Source organism: Neofelis nebulosa, chromosome 12 (genome assembly GCF_028018385.1).
Source record: "Neofelis nebulosa isolate mNeoNeb1 chromosome 12, mNeoNeb1.pri, whole genome shotgun sequence".
NCBI classification, from domain to species: domain Eukaryota; kingdom Metazoa; phylum Chordata; class Mammalia; order Carnivora; family Felidae; genus Neofelis; species Neofelis nebulosa.
Genome location: NC_080793.1, coordinates 39,735,869 through 39,752,370, shown reverse-complemented (window position 1 = coordinate 39,752,370; position 16,502 = coordinate 39,735,869). Strand labels below are relative to the sequence as shown.

Here is a 16,502-nt window from a genome sequence, read left to right as displayed (position 1 = left end):
ATAATAACAATTATGAAACATTCCACCACCTAGAAATAGCCACTGTTCATATTTTGAGAATATTTCCTTTTGGTTTTTTTTTCTATTCTGATTTCTTTAGCAATCAGGATCCTATTAAATATAGAATTTTTTCAACCTATTTCAACAGAATTTTTTTATTAGTAGTTTTTTTCATTAGCCTTATATTGAGATCATTTTCATGGGTCACTTAAAAAATCTTTAAAATATAATTTTATGGATGAATAATATTCCCTCAACTGAATATGCAATATTTCCTCTGGATGCACTGTACTATACATAACCTTTCCTCTGTTATTGGACACTTCAATGCTTTCCAGTGTTTTACTACTAATGTACATAAATAGTTTTTATACCACTGATTATTCCCACAGGAAAGACTGCTAGAATCATAATGCCTGAGCCAAACAGATCATGAGAAGCCCTACAAGCACTATCCAATAGAATGTTCTGTGATGATGAAATGCTTTATATATTTGCACTGTCTGGTATGGTAGCCAATCACCACACATGACTACTGAGCACCTAAAATGTGGCTAGCACAACTGAGAAACTGGATTTTTAATTTCATTTCATTTTAATTAATTTAAAATTAAATAACCTCCTGTGGCTAATGGCTATGGTATTGGACAATGAGCTGGTCTAAAGTCGTAATTTGTTTGACTTTCAGAGATTTCCACAAAGTAGCCTCTCTTCTGTTTCCATAGTATGGAGTTCAAGAAAGTACTCACCAGTTGTGTGGGTGAGTAGAGTCCAAGGATAATAATGATTTCGTTCATGCTTCATGAACTGTACTCTGCTGTCATATCAGGTTGTCTCAGCAGACTTGAGGCCAGGTTATGAGCATGCCTGGATCTGATTCATGAAAATAAGCCTTATGTATAGGGTAAACCTAGAGAGAAACTCTTTTGCTTCTAGAGAGTCAGATGTGACCCTCCCTTACTCAGACACTACCATCCCCACCTGTGTGCCCCCTAGTGAAGCTGTGGGGACCTCCTTATACACCTTGAGATAAGTAAATACCAATTAATTTATTTAGATAGTGCCTGGGTCTGTTCTCCCCATCAATACACACCAATTATTGACATTTTTCAATATAATGATCATGTAAAAGGTATGAACTTTTTTAAGGCTCTTGCCATATCTGGACACATTTCTTCCACTCCAGAATTACCAGGGCGCCTGGGTGGCTCATTTGGTTAAGCGTGGGATTCATGGTTTCAGCTCAGGACATGATCTCACAGTTTCGTGAGTTCGAGCCCTACATCAGGCTCTGCACTGATAGCACGGAGCTTGCTTGGGATTTCTTCTTTCTCACTTTCTCTCTCTACCTCTCCCCAACTTGCACTGTCTCTGTGTCTCTCAAATAAATAAATAAACTTAAAAAAAAAAAGAATTATTACCAATACATTCCCACCATCAACATATACAAGTGCTCATCTTAGCACGCCGTCCCCTAGTATTGGTATTATTTTTTATATTTACAAAATTAATGGATAAAAAAGGTCATTTAAATTTACATCTTACATCTTTACAGGGAAAATGCTAAGAGACCTCCCATCTCTTAAAAAGTTTTCTCTTAACGCAGCGTGTGGGTGGCTCAGTTGGTTAAGCATCTGACTCCTGATTTTAACTCAGGGCATGATCTCGCTGTGGGTTCGAGGCCCACGTGGAGCTCCGCCCTGACAGTGTGTAGCCTGCTTGGGATTCTGTCTCTCGTCTCCCTCTCTCTCTGCCCCCGCCCCCTGCTTGGTCTCTCTCTCTCAAAAAATAAATAAACATTTAAAAAATAAACTAAAAAGTTTATCTCCTGACCCCACATGACCACCTCTGGGTCTCATCTCATTTCTCTATTCTCCTTAACAACAAAACTCATTTGAGTTATCTCTCCTCTCCTTCTCCGATCTTCTTCTCCAATTCTCTCTTGGGCTCATTTCAATCAAACTTTCACCCCCATCCACTCCACCAGAACTGTTCTTTTAAAGGTCACCAATGACCTTCACGTTGCTAAGTCCAGTGGTTACTTTTTAGCCCTTTTCATATCTGACGTAGCAACAGAGTTGATGCAATCATTGCCCCTTCCTTGAAATGCTTTCTTCTTTTTTGTTTCTTGGACATCTCTTCATTTTCTCTCCTCACTGGTCAATTCTTCATAGTCTCTTGCTAGTTTGCTAGTTCCTCCTTATCTCCCCACCCTCAAAAAGTTGATGTTCCTTAGTAATTAGTATATGGACTTCTCAAACCTATCAATGTTTGATCCCTAAGTTATCTCATTAGCTCTAGGGCTTTAGATGCTAGCCATATCCCAGCAGCTCCAGAAATTATTATCTCCAGCTCAGATTTCTCTCCCAAAATCCAGACTTGCACACTAACTCTATCAACATTGTCAAGTTCGACATATCAGGTTAACACGTCCAAATCCAAGTTCTTGATTTCCCACTTCAAATCTCAAGTATTGGAATCATCCTTGATTGCTCAGTTTCCCTCACATCCCAAATCTATCAGTAAATACTGTCAGCTTAGGTTAAGATACATCCAGAATCTGACCCACTTCTTGCCACGTGCTATGACCCTGGTCTGAGTCACTATCATCTCTCACCTGGACAGTTGTAAAGTATCCCAACTGGTCTCCCTGCTCTTGAACTGCCTTAAGTCTATTTTCTATGCACATCTAGGAGCCTGTCAAACAGTTGGGACTTCTCCTTCCTTTCCCCAAAACCTCCAACCAGGCCTGTTTCTAATGTGTGTGAGTTTCTAGGCAAAAATAAAGTGAATGCTGCCTTTCTCTTCCCATCCCTGGTTCTATTCTAAACCATGAAAGGGCTGACAGGCAGAGTCTAGACATCCCATCTTGCATACCAGAGCTTTATCCATACTCAAAACACAGTGGTCCCTTAGCTATCCCACAGGCCTAGGGTTGTGCACGCTTTCACAACACTTGGGAGGATGGACTTAGCAAAGAACTATGCACAAGCTCTGGAAGCAGGTATGGACTGTTTGGGCAGGGGATTCTAGGTTTCCGGGTACCTATCACATGGTCTAGAAAGGGCAGGAAGGTGTGCGGGTATGGCACATCACTTTGGTCTATAAAGAAGGGCATAGCTAAAGGAGCCAAGGGAGTATCCACTACAGTGAAGGCCCAGTGCAGGGCCTCTAGCTGAGTTTCGTGGATTCAATGAATGGGGAATGTCCTAAATAGAGGTTACCTTATCAGCCTGGATCCCAGAGTGAAGACAACATGGAGCAAGGCTGCAGCTGACCCATCATAAACATGCAGTATAAGAATACAGCCCTTGAGGTCTGGAAGTCTTTCGTTGCCACGGCACAATATATCCTGCCCTGCTAATACACCCATCTCAACTCTGTGAATGTGAGTTCTATAAAGGCAGACCGTATCCTGTTTGACTTGTATCCACAGCACAGTGCCAAGCACATAATAAATACTCAAGTGATACTGCATAGACACAACCTTTCTGGATTTCACCTGTATGATAAAGGGGGTTAGAGTAGATATTTTACAAAGTATCTTCAAATTCCAGCATCCCATGATTTCTATAATTTCAGAAATAAAAGGTTCTGCATTTCCTTCTCAAATACCCACATGCCAAAGCCTCATTCCAACCTGAATTTCCTTTCTTTTCTGATGAAAAGCTTTTGTACATAGCTGTATATGGTTACAGCATTACAAGAACTGCTTAAGGCTTTAAAATCCTAGTCCAATCAGCCTGTACAGGCAAGGAATTAAATACTAGGAATGCTGTTTCTGGCTCTGAATATTGTGACCCTGAGTGATGCCACACACACACACACACACACACACACACACACACACACAAACACACACACTCACTTTTGCTGCTGGGCTTGGGCAAGTATACCTGCTGTTCAAAGACCATCTGAAATTACCTCTAAGAAGGAACTGCTTCAAGAATCAGGCTTATAATTAAACAGTAATTGAAGTTTCCTGTGGTTTTATACATGGCTCTTATCTAATGCTTAAGTAGATAAACTGCATGGCTTAAAAGTCAGAATGGAATTAGATGACTGTACAAGTGAATAGAGGTCTCTGTTCAGCAACATTGCTTATTTAAAATCCAACTTGGGGGGAGGGGCACCTGGGTGGTTCAGTTAGTTGAGCATCTGACTTTCGGCTCAGGTCATGATCTCACAGCTTGTGGGTTGGAGACCACGTCAGGTTCTGTGCTGACAGCTCAGAGCTCGAAGCCTGCTTGGGATTCTGTGTCTCCTTCTCTCTCTGCCCCTCCCCTGCTGATGCTATGTCTCTCAAAAATAAATAAATGTTAAAATAAAAAATAAAAAAAGTAAAATCCAACTGGCTTCCAGCACTATTGTCAGAGCACCTACACAACAAAGACATCAGTCCAACCCTGCAGAAGTGACTCTAAGAGAAGCATGGATTGGTAGAGCTGAAACAAACCTCAGCTAGCCCCTCATCCAAAGCCTTTGTTTCACAGGAAATTAAAACCCAGGGAGGTAAAGTGATTTGCATCAGGCCACAGGTAGAAGAGGAGAAGATCAAGGGATTTAGGAGGTAAAACTATGATGACTTGGGTGACTTACAGGGTGCAGGTTGTTAGGGAGAGGAAGGAAGAGAGGACAGGTGCAAACATCTCCTCTGGGGTCAAATGAGAACAAGCAAGTTTCAAGGAAATTCGATGAGCTCAACTGGGGTCATGTTGAGTTTGAGGTGTCTGTGTACCATATAGACAGATATCAAGCAGACAGCTAGGTATTACAAATCTGAAACTTAAGAAAAAGGACAAAGTTAATGAGATAAATTTAGGGGTTGTCATCCTATCCACTTGGTGTTTAAAACTATTATAAAGTGGGAAAAGAAGTCAGGAAGGAAGCAAAAGGGACATAGCCAGCAGAAGATCAGCATCCCAGGACTCTGTTAAAAATAAAAATAAATACAATAAAGATGACATTACCAAGTAGCTGACGAATGAGTGGCCAAGAGGATAGAAGGGAAATTGGGATAGAATGGTGTCAGTAAAGGCAGGACAAGAAAGGGTTTCAAGAAGGTAAAACGTGTTCAATAACTGTGGCACACCCCGCAAGATGCCTCCTTAATTAATATTCATTCTCCTCTTTTTCCTTGCTAACGAAATCCTTATTGTTTTTCAGAGTGGCAGTGAACCTGGTTAAAAATTAAACTGTGATCTCCCAAGCTCTTTTGCGTCTAGAGGTGGCCCATATGACATCCCTCTGGCCAAGGGATATAAGCAGATGTCTATCTACTTGGTAAGGCTGTCAAGAAAAAGTGATACAAATGGTCAAACAGTTGGCATCTCACTCTAACCCTTTGCCTTTTCCCCTTTCTTTCCCAAAATAATGATTCTATATCCACAGATACAGCAGCTATCGAATGAACACGAGTACAAAAGACACACACAATGGATGACATGGAAAATTAGGAGTCTGATTCCTGATCTACTCAGCTGAATGAGTGAGAAACATGGGAGTCAACCCTGACTCCTACTACCATCTTACTTCCTCGGATCCAAGACACTTGACTCTCCCCTTAACGATGCTTCAAATTCACTTTCTTCTAACCTCCTCTAGTCCCACATTGTTCAGCCCCCTATCATGCCTTGTCTGGCTGACTGCACTGTCCTCCTGGAAGGTCTCCCTGCTTCTACTGTGATCTTGCAACCTGCCCTCTAATCTGCTGTCGCCATATCAAAAATGGAATACTTTTGTGTTGATCCTTGCTGAAAATATTTCCATGGTTCTCATCGCCTACTGGATAAAACTGAAGGTCCTTAGCCCCACAGTTAGGCCCTTTATGATTTGGCTCGTGCCTTACATTGATTATGACATAATATGTAAATATATATTTACACGTTGTGAATAAGGACCACTTACCAAGCATGTGCTAAGAGTTTTACATTTTCTTAGTCCTCATGATGCTTCCCCACATATTTGGTAGTACTATTCTCATTTTGCAGATGAGTCCACTGACTCTCAGGAAGGTTAAGTCACTTTCCCAAGAACATACAGCTTGTTTAAGCAGGGGAAGGCCTGGATGTCACAGCTCTTTCAAAGTTCTTTCCACCGCAGTGCCTTGACATGAAAGAGTATACACCCTTCTCTTTTCTCTTCCTTACTTACTATTCCCCATCTACCTTAAATGAACATCCTTGTTGAAGAACCACAGCCAAACCAGTCTCGCCCCTGGGGCCAGAAGAATCCATCCCCCTACTGCAGTGGGAAGAGACAGGCAGCTTCAGCAAGGGAGGAGAGAATTCCCCAAAGCTGGAGCTGCAGGACGGACTGTTCGGCCTGACCTACCCAGTCAAGGCCCCTACTTCTCCTCGCTAGCTAGGTGTCAGGTGCCACTCGCAGGGATAGGGATCCGGGGTCAGAGAGCCCTTCTTCCTCGGCCCAGACAGCCTGGCTGGCACCACCGCAGTGTTGGAGTAGGATCCCAGCTCCAAAACCACTCCCACCAGGGTCCAGAGCTGGAAGACCAGGGGGAAAGGCTCTGCTGACTCCCCAGAAGTCTCGAGCAAGACCTGACACCCACTCCTCACCACTGTGTCAACCTGGGAGCCGGTCCTGTGGGCTCCGGCGGCGCAGCCCGCGCTGCTGCTGGAGCGCCTTTGCACGCCGCTGCCGCCCAGCGCCCGGACCCAGAGCAGCCCGCGGGCGGCGGGACCCTGGAGGAGTGCAGCCCTCTGAGCCCCGAGAGCCTCAGCCTCGAAGTTGAGAGACGGGCAGTCGGAGAACCTCTTGGGAGCTGCTGTCAGTCGGGTTGGATCACCTAGATTTGTAACTCGATAAAGGTCCAGGTCCCCGAGGGATATCTCCAGCTAGTATCTCTGGCCCTCGGACGGTGAACTCGGAGTCCAGGCTGCCCCGTGGGCAAACCGACTAGAGTTCCGTTCTCCGGCCCCGCGACAGCCTCGCACCACCCCCCCCCCCCCCCGGCCCTCCCCAAGCACGGAGGCCTTTGCAGCCGTCCTGCTCAGCCCTCCTGGGCAGCGGCGGAACGGACTCCAGCTGCTCCAAGCGCCCCGACTGGGCTCTGGGCAACCTCGTCTGCCCGGGTGGCTCTCCCTGGGGTCTGAACCCCTCGCGCCCCCGCGCGTCCTCCTTTGTTTCTGAGCTTGCTCTGAAAGTGATGTAACGAGGCCAGACTCGCGCGCCGTTTTCCCTCTTTCGCAGACTAAGTCCTTCCTCCCTCCAGCACCCGATACTCTGCGCGCAGAGCCGGGCGCTGGGCTGTGCTGTCACTCCATTCCCAGAGCTCTGGAGACCGACGGGCACTGTTGGGAGAGACGCACTCTCACGTCCCACCTCCTGGATGCAGAGTCAGTGGGGAAAGCTAGGCTTTCCTTCCAGAAACAAGGGAGAGAGCCGAGGGGACAGCTGTTGTGGAGGTTTCTAAGGAGACTCAGACTGGCTTCTTTCCCTGCTCCTGGGAGACGGCAGGAAACCTCAGGTATCTCAGTGACCCCAGTGGGTGGATGTTTATATGAAAGAGACAGAAGCTGCAATAAAAAGAGATAGATAGACTGAGAGAACGAGAGAGAGCAAGAGAGCATGCGACAGAAACAGAGGAAGAAATAGAGACCCAGAGACTGCGATTGACAGACAAGTGGAGAGAGACAAAGAGTAAGAGAGATAGAGAGTTGGTGGGTGGGAAATTGACGGTTTTCTTTTCTTTTCTGTTTTTGGTTTTTTGTTTTGTTTTTTTTTTTATTTAACCCACTGTGGTTTTGCCTCTGACAGAAGGGAGGACCGCTGCTCCCTAGCCAGCAAGCAGCCCCCAACCTGGATGGAGTGAAAGATGCGGCCCGATGACATTAACCCGAGGACTGGGCTAGTGGTAGCCCTGGTCAGTGTCTTTCTGGTCTTTGGCTTCATGTTCACCGTCTCTGGGATGAAAGGAGAGACTCTGGGAAACATACCCCTCCTGGCCATCGGGCCAGCCATCTGCCTGCCAGGCATTGCAGCCATTGCCCTGGCCAGGAAAACTGAGGGATGTACTAAGTGGCCGGAAAATGAGCTGCTGTGGGCCCGCAAGTTGCCCTGCTTCCGGAAACCCAGGGACAAGGAGGTGGTGGAACTGCTGAGGACCCCTTCAGACCTGGAGTCAGGCAAGGGAAGCTCAGATGAGCTGGCTAAGAAGGCGGGCCTCAGAGGAAAGCCTCCCTGCCAGGGGCAGACCGAGGTGCCTGTGGCCAGTTCCATCACCACCCCCACACCCACGGAAGAAGGAGAATGCCAGAGCCTGGTCCACAGTGGGCATCAGGAGGAGACATCCAGATACCTGGACGGCTACTGTCCCTCAGGCAGTTCCTTAGCCTACAGTGCCTTGGATGCCAAATGCTCAGCCTGGGACAGATCTGAGTGCCCTGAGCCTGAGGACAGCATCTTCTTTGTGCCCCAGGACAGTATCATCGTTTGCTCCTACAAGCAGAACAGTCCCTATGACAGATACTGTTGTTACATCAATCAGAGTCAAGGCAGGTGGGACCACGAGACAATAGTCTGAGCTTTGCATACAAGAGTCGCTTTGTTGATAGAAACGTGGCTACACTCAGCTTCCAGGGGAAGGAAACTGCCCTGTTCCAACAGCCTTCACACTGTTAGAAATTGACTTGGTATGTGATGGATATGCAAACCTGGGGTTCCTGAGAGCCATGTAAATAGGCATGTTGGGGACATATTTTAGGGAAGGGTGATAAGGGTTAAGGACACTGGAAGAGGCATCTGGTAGGAGAGGAAGCAATTCCAGTTGCTTTTTAACAACTAAATCATGCTGGATGTTTTGTAAACATCCAGAAAGTGGATGTTTCTGGTAACCCAGAAAGTGCTACCCAGCACCTGCTAAAAGGAAGAAAAATCTAGAGTGGGCTGCAGATATCAGCCATGAAATGATACGTGGGCTTGCCATAGGGAAACTGAGCTGCTTTCAGTCTGAATAAATTGAAAGACAAAACAATTTAGTGCTTCATTATATGAAATGATTTTTCTCTGGTGAAAGCTCTTCACACTTAATATTTATTTGCTGAAGGAAAAAAAGTCAAGATAGAAAAGCTACATCCCTCTTTAGGTGGGATGGATTTTGGAGAAACGGGAGTTAAAAACAGTTGAATTATGTAATTGAGTTTTATGACATTATCCTCTGACAAGATCAGAGATTTCAAATAAAGTAAAATAAGTGTGAACAGCTAAGTAAAAAAACTAACAATTTTAGATGGCTATGTTAGTTCTCAAACTCTTCATTTAAATTGATTTACTGGGTCTTTATCTTAAGTGTTTTTTAACATTTACTATCATTCATGTATAATTTCCTCATCAGGTGCAAAATGACTTGACATAATATTTTCATAGATTAGAATTGTGTTCATCAAGTCAAAATGGGTTTTACATATGTATACAAGTGTCTTTAACCTTTCTGGGAGATATGTACTGGTAATTACTATTCCTATATGCCTTTTAAAACCTGGAAACTATGAAGTCAATACATTAGTCTTGAACTTTACGCAGAATTTACATAAAATGCCATGGTTAAACTTCTGGAAGTGTCATGATTTGTACATTTATTCAACATTCACAAAGACTATAAATGCCAATGAAACAAGAGTTAATATACTAGATTTAACTAAAGCTCAGTTTTTATGAAGTTTATCTAATCAGTGAACATTGCATGACAAAGGTCTGTTTTATTTTACACTTAATTTTTTGCTACTAAGGAAAAAAAATCACAATAGGATCCTAACATGTATTTTCTATTTCACTTGCATAATTGTAATAGACAAGAGGGCAATCAGCCAGAATTACTCTTTAGTCCCTGTTGAAATTATGTAGAGAAATCGTGGTATATTTCATCTTGAATATCAGAATATTTTGCATCTTTCAAAGAATGATGATTTATTTTTAATGATCAGATAGTTTAAGCGACTTTCTCCTAAAAGGGAAATTGAGGACAAAAATTCTGGACAAAACTCTTTTGTGTATTTCAGGTCCAATTCTGCAAGTCTTTAAGTGTAGCAATTATTCAGTCTTAAAAATCATGGCTTTAAAAATCACAATTTCCAAATCAAGTTCAGCATCAAAAGTATATAATTTTTTTTTTAAGTAGGGCTTAAATGTCAGAAAATGAGATGTGTGATCCTGGGCAAATTTTATCTTCTTGTACTTCAGTTCTTGCTCCTCAGAAATCAAGGAGGAGTGGGACCGACTTACACTAGAGTATGTCTGTCGCTCCTTCCCAGTTTGAATATTCTGTGGCATTATGTCAATGACACTTTATATAATGCCAGGAAATGAGTTACAGCAAAATTCATGCCAAAGTTATGCAATTCATGATAAAAATTGTATGACATGGATTGAATTCTTGCTACTACTTAAAAGAATTTTGTAGATGTATGAAAGCAGATTTGTTTTATTACCAAATATTATTTATTCAACAAATACATTTCTGGAAACGAAATGAAGATGTTAATTAAGGGTAAAATTTTTTCAATATTGGTATAGCCCCAAATAATGTAATGCATACCTTTGCACTAAATGTAATTTACTTTGGATTTGGCATGGAGGGAAAAGAGTTTCCTAAAATCACAATACATCTTAATAATTCTAGTGCATTTTGAAAGATGGAAATCATGTCTCAATGAAGGTGAAAATTATTGGATAACTGTCTTAGGAATAAAAACTTCTAATTTGCTTGTTTTTTGTAGACATCTTTAGAGATGAAGAGATAGCAAGACATTGGAGAGAAATGTTCACAGACACTCAGCAAATCCTACACAGGGTCTGAAAAGAGATGCTTATAGTGTTAGGTATGGCTTAAGGAGTGGAAAAGTTACTTTTTGATTTCTTGGAGTCAGCACAAACTCCTTGATATCACATACACATTCCAATGTCCACATCCAAAGTCAATTACTAGTTTAGAAATCTAAGATATTTTATCACATTTTCAAGTTCTTTTTGAGAAGAAACTTCCTTCAGTCTTCATCTTCTATCCACCTACTTAAGACACATAAGGTATCTAAATATGCATTTGAGGGCATTTTCTGCAATGCTAAAACAATGGTTTGCAAATGTTAACTGGGTGACTGAACTTTGACCAGAGAGAATAAAATGTGTGATTGTGTGTGTGATTTATTTTTAACATCTTCTATTAAGCAACCCCCTCCTAATATACAGCAAGGTAGCCTAGTGCTCCAAACCAATACCTGTTAAGTAGTATTCAGGAAAAACAGCCATTCTATTGAAAAGATGTGGAAGAAAAGGAAAGCAAGATGAGAAAAGTGTCTGAGCTTGTTAGAGGAAACACAGCAGCTCATTCCAGTCAACAGTTCCAGCAAACTGTTAATATTAACTCAATAGACATGAGGATTGTTCCCTGTTCCCTTCAAGAGCTTTCAGAAAGACATAAATGTAAGTATGCACCAGTTATTTTTTTCACTCGTTGTTAATCCAAATAGTCATTTCAACTTGATTTAAATAGGCATTTTATTTTTGAAATGTTTTCTATTGACTTTTTCTTGTTCGACACTCTTATCTATTATGCACATGGGTTCTTTTTCCAAAATGTTTCTTGAATTTAAGTGTGAATTCAGCCAAGATACCCAAGCTGGAGCACGTTTAGACAACCGTTTCAAGATTTAGTTTCTATTACAATCACAGCAAACAAAATCCAGATATGGTGAAGCTCAGACTCCCTTCCAAACCCTACTAACCAGCTTCTTTGAAAATGTTTCCAATACTCAGTGGGTCTTATAACCCACTGAGCTGACACATGTAGGGAAGGAAGATTCATTCTTTTAAATGTTTTTGCCCTTTTGTAATATCCAACCTCTATTTATTTATTAATATCTCCCCTCTGCACCTATAGCACCATTTACTTGGTGAATTCACTGTTACTATTACTTTATAACATTAGAGGAAAAATAAATGTTCTTAATCCACAGCTCCACTATCCTAATAGAACTACTGTATTTCCATTTTAGCATATTATCTTCTAGGACTCCCCCGTATGCACCTTATGTATTATAATTGTGTGTTTTTCTTTTCTATTTGATTTATATCCTAAGTATGTTTTCATGTTTCTATGCAGTGTTCCTGATTACCATTTAACAATTGCATATTATGCCATTTTTGAGAGGTACCATAATTTAACATGCCATTTCTTATTGCTAGCCATATAGCATGCTTTATGGATGGCTTTGTATGTTTTTTTTCCTATTTTTGGTAACACAACTACATTATTTGTGCTTTTCCCAAAGAAGTCTACAGTCGAAAGCTGCCTCCTTATAGATGAGAGTGAGGGGACAGAAATGTGTACAAGGATCAAACACTTGACATTGTTGGTTTTCTCTTGACTCATGGGCAAGACATAGGGCAAGAGACAAAATAATGCTTCTATAAAAAGGTCCCCCCATTGGGACCAGAGTCAGTATTTTTAAGAATGAGATGAGATGGGGCACCTGGGTGGCTCAGTCAGTTGAGCGTCCAACTTCAGTTCAGGTCATGATCTTGCGGTCCATGAGTTAAAGCCCCACGTCTGGCTCTGTGCTGACAGCTCAGAGCCTGGAGCCTGTTTCAGATTCTGTGTCTCCCTCTTTCTCTCTGTCTCTCTCTTTTGCTCTCTCTCTCTTCTCAAAAATAAATACACGTTAAAAAAAATTTAAAAAAAAAAAGAATGAGGTGAGATGGAGCCCACCCATATTGTTAAGGGTAAGATGGGACATTTTCCCAGTTAAGATGCTGCTAGTGCATATCTCAAAATCAGATTACAATGGTGTCCATCTTCAAAAGCATAATGTTGAACAGGTAAAACAAAAACTAAATATAGACAATAATTAGTTTGTAATATTTCAACAGCATATCTTTAAAGTATCTTACCATATATTTTATAATATATTTAACATGTGTATATATATATATATATATATTGCTACCTATTAGTGACTTGCAAGTGAACTGGAATTTCAGGAATTCAATAGACTACTCATGAGTTTTCTGTTTCAATTCCTCAACGGAAAAATTGAACTGAAGACAGAGATATGGGCAAGTGCTTGGCTCAAGCAGGCACCTCAATAAAGGACTAAATTCCATTCAGCCTCTTGTCTAGGTAATATGAAATCATGGAAATACCACTAAGTCAGACTTTGATTTCTCACCACCTACCACAGGTTCCTTACTCCATGAACACCCAAAAGAAAGATGTTTATACATGATGCTGTCCAGATACTCACAAACAGGTGGACGTTGAAATAAGATCTCCACAATCTTTTGCAAATTATTCCTGAGCCTGACCCTTCTTAGAGACCCTTTCTTTATTTTTCCCTCTACTTCTCCTCCTGACTGCATGTTAAAACCTGCAGACTTGGTATCCTCAACGATAGTGCAAGGCTTTACATGCTTTATGCATCACAAAGTACAGTGTTACAGAATGGACCAGTTACAAAACAGGACATAAGGCTACTAAAATATCTCTTGTGCTGCTCTTTGAAAAATCTATCCCAAGAAAGTTAAATACAACAAATGTTTTTGCAATTAATCACTTTCTTACTCTCTGTGGTAATAAATTATTATATATGAGACAACCCTTCAGGCTGAGGCCAGACCACATCTGTTTAGAAAAAATAGACTTTTGAACATCACCTGCCTGTAATTCAACATGAAAAGTGTGAACACACCTTTGGACCAACTCAAAAAGGCCCACCTGCCCCTATGCTCTTCCCTCCCACTTCTGATATTCTATGGCAGCTTCTTGGCTATGCCCTGATTTTGCCCTGCAGCTGACCACCCTGAGCCTTTGCTCAGTCCTTTCCTCTGCCTCAAACGTCCACCCTTTCCTCACCCTTCTGCTGTTTAACACCCTAACATCCTTCAAAGGGCAGCGGCCACATCTTCCACAATCTTTTAGATGTTCCCACCTAGAACTAATAATTTTACTGTTCTCTGGTGTGACATTACCTCCACCATTATCATTGCACATATTAGCTGAGTGTGTGTTTGTCTCTCCAACTACAGTGTGAGTTCTTTGAGGGCAGGGGTCACATTTTATTCGTCTTTCCACTCCACCCTCCCCACACACACTTTGCCCTGCTCAATGAAAACTCTAAGTTGAACTACTTGGGTCACTCTCACAGCCTTCCTTCTTCCCCATTCTTGCAGGGAAAAAAAAAAATCTACCTTCTTGATTTGAACTAAATTAAATTTAATATAGTCAGCAAAAACATGGGTTAAAATAGGCTTCTGTGGGTTGGGACCCTAACTTTTATTTAGCATATTGTTTCTTTGGGAAAACCACATCTTACATAACAAGGAGAAGAAAGAAATAAACCATTCCAGAATATTTTCTCCTCCCTCCATGCCTGACCTAACTCCCACTCTCTGCTTCCCTCCATGAGTCAGTGACCATACTACACATGCAACAAGAACTAGTGGTTCTAGAAGCACCTGACAACCAAGCTTTTGAATTCCTGACCAGAAAGAAGGTGAATCAATGTACTCGGGTTAATTCTGTAAGTAGGTCAACAAAATATAATTCCCCAGCCTGGCTATTGTCCTTCTATTATGCTTCCATCCAATAATCCTTAACAGAACTTTCTAGGCCACCTGGGTATTCTTTCAGGACACTCTCGGAGGGCTGAGTTGCAGACCCTCACTCCCACCCTCAGTGAAGCTTTTCTTCTCCACAAAGACTGTGAGATGCTCAGAGACTGGTTTGTTGTTTAGAGAAGGCTCTGGTTTGTTCTGGAACAAGATGATGGCACTGCTCAGCAATTCCCCTGAGTAGTAGTGAGGCCATTCTTAATAAACTTCCAACTCATATAACTTACCCTGTGAATTTCCCAAACTATCTGACTGGGTAAAAGTGGCATTTAATTTGAGTAAGTCTTTTTCTTGACCATGGCGATTATCCTTCAGCAACAGCAAAAAGGATCTCATTTGAGTATGAGTGGAGAAGGGTATAGCAAAAGAAGAATGTGTCTGTATGGAACTGTCGGCACAGGGAGAAGAGCCAACAATCCCCCATTAAGCCAGTCACTGTTGTGACATACTCCCCTGACATCACCACCTCTCATCTCAAACTTAGCACCAAATGCTAGAAAATGGACTGAGAGGATAAACCAAACAGAAAAATGTTTTAAAACTGAAAAGAATAAAAGGAAAATACTAGAGAATTTTGATACATTTTTTTAAATGGCTAAGAAAAGAAATATAAACAATTTAAGAGTATCTTCCAATAAGGGCAAAATTTAGCTAAAAATATCTTACTGGCTGGACAGAGTCAAAAGGAATGTAAAATAGCATCCACTAAATAAGATCAAACTGGTTTAAAAATTATTCAGTAGAGGGGTGCCTGGGTGATTCAGTGGCTTATGCATCCTACTTTTGATCTCAGCTTAGGTCCTGATCAGGTGGTGAGTTCAAGCCCCAAGTTGGGCTTGAGCCTACTTTAAAAAAAAAAAAATTACTCAAAAGACTAAAAAGCACAATAAAAACTAGAAAGTTAAAGGAGTATAAGTAAATATTATTAGGAGAAGTATTCAAAGTTAAATCACTTAAATGCATAAATTCAACAAAAATGTCCCACTGAAAGAACAGGGTGTGAGATATGAGCAGTAATACCAAGACCAGGACCGAGAGCCCATCAGTGTGTGCCTGGCAGAGGCAAGGACAGACAAGGAACAGGGCTAGGCTGAGTTCTCCTCCCTGGAGATTCCCACCCCCCAAAAGGCTCTCACCCTTCAGGTAGGAAAAACACGGAGCCCAGAATTGTTGCTCCCCCACAAGCCTAAAGTCCCTCCAAAGCTCACCGCTCACCCTCCTGTGTTAGAATAGAGGCCAGCAGCAAACACAATGAAGGGCAATGTGCAATCATGGCCTCATGGAGGTCCTAACACAGGAGAAGAGTCACTGATTACACCTTTGTCAGCCTTGCCTGGTCTCTGTCCTCTGTATCCCCTCTTTCCACAAGCAGCCTAGCATGCATTCCTTCACTCAACAAGTCCTGGTTAAGCAGTGCTGGGTGTTGTGCTGGTCTGAGATATCACAACAAATAGACAAAGCTCCTGTTTTTATGGAGCTCACAGCCTAGCAGGGGGAGGCTGCTGAGTAAAACAATGTGCCAGGGTGGCTCAGTTGGTTAAGTGTCCAACTTCAGCATGGTCTCACAGTTTGTGAGTTCCAGCCCCACATGGGGCTCTCTGCTGTCAACTCAGTCAGCTTTGGGTCCTCTGTCCCCCTTTCTCTCTGCCCTTCCCCTGCTCGCACTTTCTCTCTATCTCCCCCCCCCCCTCTCTCTCTCTCAAAAATAAACATTTAAAAACTAAAAAAAAAAAAAAGGGACAGAGCTTCCATACCCTCTCAGATCACACCACCCTTACTGAATCTTAGCCTGTTCATCAACCTGAAAAGTCTCCTGGTCCAACCTCTTGGGTTTTTATAGAGAGGCCTCATCATATAGGCATAATTGATCAAATCATTGA

The 16,502-nt window shown here is 42.1% G+C and overlaps 1 protein-coding gene and 1 long non-coding RNA gene across 3 annotated transcripts in view; one reads left to right on the top strand and one right to left on the bottom strand.

Annotated features, from left to right (window-relative positions):
* The window catches only part of LOC131491788 (uncharacterized), a 138,858-nt gene that overhangs the window by 45,228 nt on the left and 77,128 nt on the right, over positions 1–16,502 (bottom strand). The window lies entirely within an intron of this gene.
* TMEM215 (transmembrane protein 215) lies at positions 6,419–11,149 on the top strand. 2 transcript variants are annotated; one of them, XM_058695135.1, is made up of 2 exons: positions 6,419–7,486; positions 7,777–11,149. In XM_058695135.1, the coding sequence occupies exon 2, from the start codon at positions 7,835–7,837 to the stop codon at positions 8,540–8,542; it is 708 nt and encodes a 235-aa protein (XP_058551118.1). In that variant the 5' UTR covers positions 6,419–7,486; positions 7,777–7,834; the 3' UTR covers positions 8,543–11,149. The 2 variants fall into 2 exon arrangements, with proteins under 2 accessions (XP_058551118.1, XP_058551119.1); XM_058695136.1 differs by lacking the exon at positions 6,419–7,486 and adding an exon at positions 7,504–7,659.

Bases quoted from the DNA above. Each gene is read 5' to 3' on its own strand.
- TMEM215 (XM_058695135.1), top strand. From the start codon at position 7,835: ATGCGGCCCGATGACATTAACCCGAGGACTGGGCTAGTGGTAGCCCTG.